The sequence below is a fragment of the Oryx dammah genome, unplaced genomic scaffold (genome assembly GCF_014754425.2).
Source record: "Oryx dammah isolate SB20612 unplaced genomic scaffold, SCBI_Odam_1.1 HiC_scaffold_476, whole genome shotgun sequence".
NCBI classification, from domain to species: Eukaryota; Metazoa; Chordata; class Mammalia; order Artiodactyla; family Bovidae; genus Oryx; species Oryx dammah.
Window position 1 is genome coordinate 1 of NW_024070637.1, and position 10230 is coordinate 10230.

The following is a 10230-nucleotide window of genomic DNA, read 5'->3' on the forward strand; positions in this document are numbered from 1 at the left end:
GGGACCCAGGGTCTGAGCAGACACTACAGCTTCATCGTGGTCACCTGCACTGGTGGGGGGGGGTGTCCCATACACCAGTATGCAGACACCAGTCTCAGAAGTCCCTGAGCCTCACCCCACCCATCAGCAAGAAGGCAGGACTTGGCAATCAAAGGGACCAAGGCCCAGCAATGCCTAGGAGACCATCCACAATAGCCAGCCTGCCTCAACAGAAGGACCAAGGCAACCCAACAGGGGTACTTCTAGAGCATGCAGCTATGGTATTCAGAGGAGAATGTGCTGCTGGAGCCTACAGGATGCCACTTATCCCAGGTCGGGAAATGGAACCAAGCCACCAGATACACAGAAGTAAGAACAGCAAATTAGGAAAAATGAGGTGACAGAGGAACACATTCCAAAAAGAAAAAAATAAAACCCCAGAAGAACTAAGTGATGTGGAGATAGGCAATATATCTGATAGAGATCAAGACAATGATCATAATAGTCAAACAATTTGGGAGAAGACTGGATGAACAGAGGGAGAAGTTAGTTTTTAACAAAGAATTAGAAAAAAATGAAGAATCAAACAGAGATGAAGAGTACAATAACTGAGTTCCAAAGAGGAGACTCAAGCAATTAATGATGAGAGAAGAGAGAAAATGCAGAAACAAAGGAAGACTGGTTAAAGCCTGAAGATTGATGATGGAGATTCTCCAAACATCACCCACTTACCTCATCACCAATCAGTCAGAAGAATAACTAGACATGATCATGTACCCTATGACTCTTACCCCTAATGTGGTCTTTAAAGCCATGTGTGAAAGCCATCAGGGAGTTCTAGTCCTTTGAGCATGACCAGCCTGTTCTCCTTGCTTGACACCTGCAATAAATGCTCTATTTTCCTTCATCACAACCCAGTGTTAGTAGATTGACTTTTCTGCACATTGGTGAGCTGACCCAAGCTTGATTTGGTTACAAAGTGAGTTAAAACTTCACCTTCCTTTATTGCAAATTAATAATCAACTAGTAGTACAAGGTTATTATTGAGAAATACGGCAGAAATATGAGAGGAAACTGCTAAGAGAAATGTCATCGGGTGTAGGGAAGGGTGGAGCAGAGGGAAGCTGCTTTTTCTTACAAGCCTGGTGGTACTAATTGACTTTTTCAATTCTGCCTACAATTAAAACCTTAAGAAAAATAAAAATTAATCAAAAGCAAAATGAACTGGAGAAATAGTGTATGCCTGGAAAATATGAGGATAACAAGCTGAAAAAACTTTCCTAAATGAGTCTGACTATGTATTGTCTGCAATTTGCTACTTAGAAGAACACCAACAAACAACAGGTAACTCAGGAACAGTAAGAAAAATAGAGATATACATTGACACTCTGCAGCTACAATGCTTGGAAAACTTTCCCCAATTTTAAAATCTACAAGTATTTCCCATTATTTTCTTCTTGTTTAAGTTTCAATTTTAATGTTTATTTCCTTAATTCTTTTGAAATTTATTTGGTTAATGGCCTGAGGCAGAAATCTAGATCTACTTCTGGCAGAACCATTATCCTAAGGTTGATCTCCCCCTACTTCTTTTTTTCCCCCATAACCAAGTTAGTTTATTTCAGGATTGCAAGGTTGGCTCAACATTTAAAAAAAAAAAAATCAATGTATTACACATTAATGTGTTAAAGGAGAAAATTAATACAACCATTCAATAGCTTTAGAAAAAAAGTTTGAAAAAATTTAATCCCTATTCATAATTTTATTTTATTATTATTTTATTTTTGGCTCTGAACATTTTATCTTAAAAAAAAAAAAGAAAAGGAAAAAAAAAAATACCGTCCCCACAATGGGGTAAGGCCCCCAGTGGGCCCTGCCTCCTGTTCTCTCTGGTGCCAGAAACCTGCATAGGCCTCAACTGCTTGCTGGCCAATCTCCTCTTCCTGGGGCAGCAGCCACTGCTAAGCCTCCGATCCCCACTTCCTGCTAAAGCCTGTTCCCCAGAGTCCTGAGGAGCACATTTGAGCTCCAGGGAAAGGAAGAACCAGTGGGAAGCACCAGTCCTGGGGCAAGGCAGAACACTGCTTGTCAGCAGACCCTCTGCTGGCACTTTAAGCAAGCACGGGGCAAGTACCCCAGTTTAGTGTGTCCAGTGTCCAGCATGGAGACAGCACATGCATTGTGCAAGAGGAGCACAAGGGCCCAGGGGCTGCATGGTAGCGTTGGTTGGGCGAGACTGTCGGTGCACACCCACGTGTGTGTTTCACACCACTGCAGGCTGCTAGATCACAGGGCCTTAATTCAAAGATACGCCTTCTGAACTCCCCCCAGTCCCATGCCAAACGTGGGCAGTGAAGGAAAGGGGTATGGGGTTATTAGCCTGTGGCTCCTGGGCTATCTGAAGTTCTTGGAAAGGGGCTGTAGAGCTTAGAGCCCGAGTCCCCAGAGTTAGTTGCTGTCACTCTTGATGACAACCTCTACTCCGTGGTGCCGCAGCTGAGCTCGTAGCAGCAGATTCTTGTTCTTAAGATCTTCTACCTGCTGTCAAAGCACATCGTTGTCCAGCTGTAGTTGGTCAAGCCCCTGCAGTTCTTCAGACAACCAGTGGTTACTCTGCCGAAGTTCCTGGATATAATCACAGGCTTTGGATAGAATTCCACCTTTACTCTGGCCAGACTTGGTGCTCTCCATGGAGCAGTCTGGGATGATCTTGGACAGCTGTACGATCCAGTTGTTAATTTTGTCTCAGCGGCGGCGCTCCACTTTATTATGCTGAGCCCTGCGTTTCTCATCCCGAGTTGTCCGGGGAGCTTCTGACTTTGGGGAATAAGGGTGGGTCCTGGGGGCAACAGAGTGCTGGCTTCCTCCCTGCAACACTTCCTGTGGTGACATCATCACAAAGAACTGACCAGTGCCAGGAGGGGTCGCCTGCCCCAGTAGTGCCTCTGAGCCCTGGGTAGTAACAACAGCTGCTGTACTCCCCGATGTGGTACCCCCTGCCCCATCTCCTACTGCAGTGCTGGGGAAGTAAGTATAGTGCGTCTCAGCGGCTGTCCCCTCTGTGTCAGCTGCATCATCAGTCGTGAACGCACCCTGGATCATGGCCTGGGTCATGGATTGAGGGGCAGGGTAGCCACTGATGGCACCAGTCCCCTCAGTCTGGCCATCCAGCTGCCCTTCAGACACCTGGATCACCCTGTACATCACCTGGCCCCCATTTTCAGTTCGGAAGACGTACTTGACGTTGGGGTCAGGGAAAGTGGCAGCTGACTGGATGCTAGCTATAGCCACACTGGTGGGGTCCTCCCCAGTTGCCACTGCGCCTTCCTGAATCTGCACTGTCCCCTCTTCGGTTTCTGCTGTTTTCTGCTGCCCCTTCATCTCTCTGTGAGGGGGCACATCCGAGGAACTGGTCCTTCTCTGGAAATCTTCGTATCTCCTGCCTCACAGGCCTGAGTGCTAAGTCCTTTATCTTCAGCGGATGAGTCATGGAAAGCTTGTATCCAAAGTGTTAACCCCAAAAAAGACTATTCATAATTTTAAAACTTAGCAAATTAGGTAACTGATTTGCTTGGTAACTTGGTAGCACAAGCTACCAAGTGCTGGATTTTGACATTAAGGAGATTCTTAATTTGATAAGGAGTATCTACAAAACTTACAGCAGAAGTAATGTTACTTAACTATACCTCCCTATCTTCTTTCCTGTTTGTCATTTATAATTAATCTAGTTGATTTTATTTCTCCTCGTTTTACTCCTTTCAGAGCTCTTCTCAGAACCATCCTATGCAAAAAAGACCACTCCAAAGTGGTGAAAAGATAAATCCTTTCATTTTCCCCTGTTAACACAGGGCTTCTTCTCATTTTCCCCTTCTGAATGCTAACACCTTGTTCACTATTTCAAAGCCTTCATTTTGCTGCCCTATCATTGACTCTCAATTTTTTAGATTTCTTGATTTAGCTAGTGAGAAAATGCAAACAGAAAACCTTAAAGACAGTGTTTCACTTCTGAGATGGCACTGAAATATGTCTTTCTTAGGATGGAATTAAGAAATAATGATTTTTAAGATGCCAGTATCATTTTATATTACCTAGCAGCAAACCTTCACTTTTTTCTTATTTATGAACTATTATCTGGGAGACAGGCTATCCCATCCTTCACTCATTGTTCTATAAATCTTAGAACTAACATCACTAAATTTATTCTGCACCAAATAATAAACATTATAATTGAAACAAGCTACCAAGTGCTGGATTTTGACATTTAGTTTTCTTTTAAAATTTATTTTTTATAAAAATAATTTGAGTGGGTAGTTATTTGTGGTTATTGATTCTAAAAAAATTTTAACATTAAAAATTACTTAGATATGCATCCCCTGATATTTCTGGTAAATTTTGTTCTTGAACTATACAATAGGCTATGGAAAAAATGCCGCTGTCTTAAATCAACACAGTAATATTTAACAATTGTAGATTTAGCAAAGCAATAAGGACATTTATGACTATTTTAACCTCTTGCTACTTGTTTTCCTTATTATCTGGCCATTTCTATTAAAATGCTGGATAATTTATGGAGTTTACACAAATATTATAATGCTGAATAAGCGTGTGTGTACAAATTATTGGGGAGGATAGGGAAAAGATTCTCCCCTCCCCCAGGGATTTATATGAGGAAATTAGATCTCATAAACCATTAAAATAGAATCTCACATTTTTCTATAGGCACTGTGTACAGAAAGAAGATTCAATAGCATGAAACTGTAAAATGCCCTATGCAAATACTAACTCTAACCATAGAGGCTGCTTTTAACTCGAGGTCCAAATTCTGAAAGCCTGTATTCGAGAACATGATTTAGCCACTTGAATAGCACAGTTGATAAAACACATATTTCAGATTAAGTTAGTAGATTTGAAATGTTATTTTTATCTGTATCTAACCAGAAACATGTGGAATATAGCTAAAGGGAAAAAGAAAAGATATGTGGCATGAGTTTTGAAAAAAAAATGAGACCTATATTTTTATGTTCATTAAGTAAGGACAGGAACTAAAAGGTTCTTAACACCAATTTTAAAAATGTGTATGCCAACCTATAGGGCACTGCTTCTCCTAAGACATCAGTGGAGCCTTCAAGTGAAGAAAGAGTAGCTCAGTTTTAAAGTGTAGACTTGGAGGTACAAAGGGGTTTTGATCATTTTTCTTCTGATTATCTGAGCACGTTGATGCATAGCTTGAAATGTCAGAAGCAATAATTTTCTTGTTGTTTTTACAGGGCCTGTATTTCAAGTTCTCTAAGTAAATGATGACAGAGTACCTGTATTACCAACATGCAACCATGTTCTCGGCTGTCACTGAAGGCTTGAAATAAAATCAGCTTCAAAAGAGTGAGGTCTAAATTTCAGGTCATAAAAAAAGAACACTGGATAAGACTCTCCCCCAGGTATTGATTCACTACACTCTAGAATAAAATAAAAAATACTGTTTAGTGAAGTATCTTTATCACATCCTATTTTTGCTGCTGCTGCTGCTGCTAAGTCGCTTCAGTCGTGTCCGACTCTGTGCGACCCCAGAGATGGCAGCCCACCAGGCTCCCCTGTCCCTGAGATTCTCCAGGCAAGAACACTGGAGTGGGTTGCCATTTCCTTCTCCAATGCATGAAAGTGGAAAGTGAAAGTGAAGTCGCTCAGTCGTGTCTGACTCCTAGCGACCTCGTGGACTGCAGCCCACCAGGCTCCTCCATCCATGGGATTTTCCAGGTGACAGTACTGGAGTTGGGTGCCATCACCTTCTCCGCATCCTACTTCTAGTCCCCCTCTTTTTTTTATTTACGGAACTCATTTCCCAATCTCTTGTTTCCCCTTTTCATCACTTTTTGCTCTCTTTCTGGTGGATTCTTCACAGTGAGTAACTCAAAGTCAAGAATATTCTCGCCTATATTTTCATAGTTGTTTTTAAGGCCAATTTTAAAAACCAGTGTTCCAAGGGTGGGATGATTTGGGAGAGTGGCATTGAAACATGTATAATATCATATGTGAAACGAATGCAGGTTCGATGCGTGATACAGGATGCTCGGGGCTGGTGCACTGGGATGACCCAGAGGGATGGTATGGGGAGGGAGATGGGAGGGGCCTTCAGGATGGGTAACATGTGTACACCCATGGCGGATTCATGTTGATGTGTGGCAAAACCAATACAGTGTTGTAAAGTAATTAGCCTCCAATTAAAATAAATGAATTTATATTAAAAATAAAGATAAATAAATAATTGCCCAATGCTAAAAAAAGATTTGATTTCAATACTGTTAAATCAAATAATTTTGATCAATTCATGATTTCTCCCAGAAGTACTAATGACTTTATTGCTAAACAATGTAAAGACTACAAACAAAACCAAAAAGACTTTATGAATTATTTTATGAGGATATATTTTCATAACTATAAAAGTAACCCCAGTCACTTGGGGAAATATTTTAGTGGGTTAAAAAATAAGGTTAGGCAACTTTTGAGAAGCCTCACAAAATCTGCATCTATTAATATTCATCCTAATCTAGGGACTGATCTTACTTTTTCAAAACTTGTTACAGATGCAAAATTCCACACCACAGTACTACCAGAGGGATTAAAATGTATTTTCATTGCAAATATACTGATATTTTCCCTTAGGAGTCTCTGTGGCCAGAAGCAGGTGTGTTTGGTCTCATCCAGATGGGCTGACATTGTTTGGAAAGGAGCGGGCAGGTCAGGACCTGGGAAAGCCTTAGACCTTTGAAAGAAAGTGCTGTTTTCCCAGCAACCCCACTTCTGGGCATACACACTGAGGAAACCAGAACTGAAAGAGACACGTGTACCCCAATGTTCATTGCAGCACTGTTTATAATAGCCAGGACATGGAAGCAACCTAGATGTCCATCAGCAGACAAATGGATAAGAAAGCTGTGGTACATATACACAATTGAGTATTACTCAGCCATCAAAAAGAATACATTTGAATCAGTTCTAATGTGGTAGATGAAACTGGAGCCTATCATACAGCGTGAAGTAAGCCAGAAAGAAAAACATGAACACAGTATACTAATGCATATATATGGAATTTAGAAAGATGGTAATGATAACCCTGTATGCGAGACAGCAAAAGAGACACAGATGTATAGAATGGACTTTTGGACTCTAAGGGAGAGGACAAGGGTGGGATGATTTGGGAGAATGGCACTGAGACATGTATATTATCATATGTGAAACAAATCGCCAGTCCAGGTTCAATGCATGGTACAGGATGCTCAGGGCTGGTGCACTGAGATGACCCAGGATGGTATGGGAGGAAGGTGGAAGTGGGGTTCAGGATGGGGAACACACGTACACCCGTGGCAGATTCATGTCAATGTATGGCCAAACCAATACAATGTTGTAAGTAATTAGCCTCCAATTAAAATAAATACATTTATATTAATAAAAAAAGAAAAGTAAAAGAAAAAAGCATACTGTCTAGTGGAAAAGCTGTGTGTATGGTGGATCTACTGCATGTTTGGATACTGCATTAAAAACAGTGTCCACTTAACTATGTTGACCTCCCATGCAAATGAAGGAAACAGATCAGAAAGATGGATTGGCCTGCAGTCAGCCTAGGTGTATTGCTGTCTTCCTCTGGAACACTTTCTGCAGATGTACAACTTCAGTGGGGCAAGAGTCTATGAGGTGATTTCCTACCAGCTCTGATGCAAAGTTTGCAAAGTAAATGCAGCTGAAATTTCCACTGGTCTAAGTCCGTAACTCTCAGGACAAATGGTGAGCAAACCAGGTAAAACAATTCTTCATGCTACTTTTCATGTAAGTTTACTCGCATCTGATGTATGCAACTATAGTCCCCAAAAGTGAAATGATGCACTTTGTGATGTAAAATTCCCACAAAGAAACAAGTTCAACCTACAAAAGGTCACTGGCTATTCACCAAATTATCTCTTTTTAACCCTTACTGTTACACTACCCAGGCCCCCTAAGTCAATGGGCCATTACTTCTTAGCTTGGCAAGACTTCCCGCACCAGCCACCCACAGCCTGAACTGAACTTCGGGAGCCCATGCTACCTGTCTGGAAGTTAATCAGACTCACCCTTTTCAGAATCTGCAATAATAGCCACAGGGAACATTCAGACTTGGGTCATTAGCAGCAGGTCCCCATAGTAAACATCATGAAGTGAGGAGAATACCAAGAACACTAAGAATACCAACACAGAGTGCTGATACTGTGCCTGGTACTGTTCTATTATTCTCCTCATTTTAGAAACGAGGAAATGGAGGTGTGGTTTCAATAAATATCTCCAAATCAGACAACTTGAAAAAAAATGAAACCACAATTTGCCAGTGACTCTAATCTGGCCAGGGAATGGGCCCTGTGCTCATCCCTGCTGGGTTCCCACACCTGGAGGCTGTTTCCCTTTACTGTGCAGCCTGGAGGCCTCCGAGAAATCCCATGAGTTACTTAATCCCATGTAATTTAACTGAGTTACTTAATCCCATGTGTTACTTAATTGAAGGTGGTTTTCTGTAGCTTGTAACCAAATATGCCCCTCTAACAACAACCTTCTAAAGAAGATTTCTAATTTGCCTTATGAAATGTGTATATAGGTAGAGTCACTGATAACTTTCATTTTTCTTTTAGTTTCATTCTAGCCTGAAAAATATTTTCTTTCAATATGAAAGTGACTACTTTTATTCAACTGTTTTTTCTAGAACATCTACTGGGCTAGTAGCATAGTTTATTAAAACATACAACTCTAATGGATTTGAATCATGATATGATTGAATACAACTGTTACCTTAAATTACTAAGACTAGAGATCTCTTCAAGAAAATTAGAGATACCAAGGGAACATTTCATGCAAAGATGGGCACAATAAAGGATAGAAATGGTATGGACCAAACAGAAGCCGAACATACTAAGAGGAGGGGTCAAGAATACACAGATGAACTTTTACAATAAAGGTCTTAATGGTCTGGATAACCACGATGGTGTGGTCACTCACCCAGAGCCAGACATCCTGGAGTGTGAAGTTAAGTGGGCCTTGAATCATTACTATGAACAAAGCTAGTGGAGGTGATGGAATTCCAGGTGAGCTATTTCGAATGCTAAAAGATGATACTGTTAAAAGTGTTGCACTCAATATGCCAGCAAATTTGGAAAACTCAGCTGTGGCCACAGGACTGGAAAAGGTCAGGTTTCATTCCAATCCCAAAGAACTGCAATGCCAAAGAATGTTCAAATTACTGCACAATTGCACTCATTTCACATGATAGCAAGATTATGCTCAAAATCCTTCAAGATCAGCTTTAACAGTATGTGAATTGGGAACTTCCAGATGTTCAAGCTAGATTTAGAAAAGGCAGAGAAACCAGAGATCACATTGCCAACACCCATGAGATCAGAAAAACATCTACTTCTGCTTCATTGACTATGCTAAAGCCTTTGACTGTATGGATCACAACAAACTGGAAAATTCTTAAAAGGATGGGAATATCAGAACACTTTACCTGTCTCCTGAGAAACCAGTATGCAGGTCAAGAGGCAACAGTTAGAACTGGATGTGGAACAATGAACTGGTTCAGAATTGGGAAAGGAGTACATCAAGGCTGTATATAGTCACCCTGTTTTTTTGTAACTTATATACAGAGCACATCATGTGAAATGGCAGGCTGGATGAAGATTAAACTGGAATCAATATTGCCAGGAGAAATATCAATAACATCAGATATGCAGATGACACCACCTTAATCACAGAGAGCAAAGAGGAACAAAAGAGTTCTTGATGAAGGTGAAAGAGGAGAGTGAAAAAGCTGGCTTAAAACTCAACATTCAAACAACGAAGATCATGGCATCTGGTCCCATCACTTCATGGCAAATAGATGGGGAAACAATGGAAACAGTGACATACTTTATTTTCTTGGGCTTCAGAATCACTGTGGATAGTGACTGCAGCCATGAAATTGAAAGATGCTCCTTGCAAGGAAAGCTGTGACAAACCTAGACATGGTATTAAAAAGCAGAGATATCACTTTGCCAACAAAGGTCCACATAGTCAAAGTTATGGTTTTCCTAGTAGTCATGTATGGATGTGAGAGAGTTGGACCATAAAGAAGGCCAAGTCTGAAGAACTGATGTTTTCGAATTGTGGTGCTGCAGAAGACTTCTGAGAATCCCTTGGACAGCAAGGAGATCAAACCAGTCCATCCTAAAGGAAATCAACCCTGAATACTCATTACACAGACTG

At 41.0% G+C, this 10230-nt stretch overlaps 1 protein-coding gene across 1 annotated transcript; it reads right to left on the reverse strand.

Annotated features, from left to right (window-relative positions):
- Positions 1-1782: 1782 nt before the first annotated feature.
- Positions 1783-3491, reverse strand: LOC120859294 (upstream stimulatory factor 1-like). The gene is given in 1 exon segment (XM_040235442.1): positions 1783-3491. A coding segment is annotated over 1 exon segment (933 nt). The 5' UTR covers positions 3358-3491; the 3' UTR covers positions 1783-2424.
- Positions 3492-10230: the final 6739 nt, after the last annotated feature.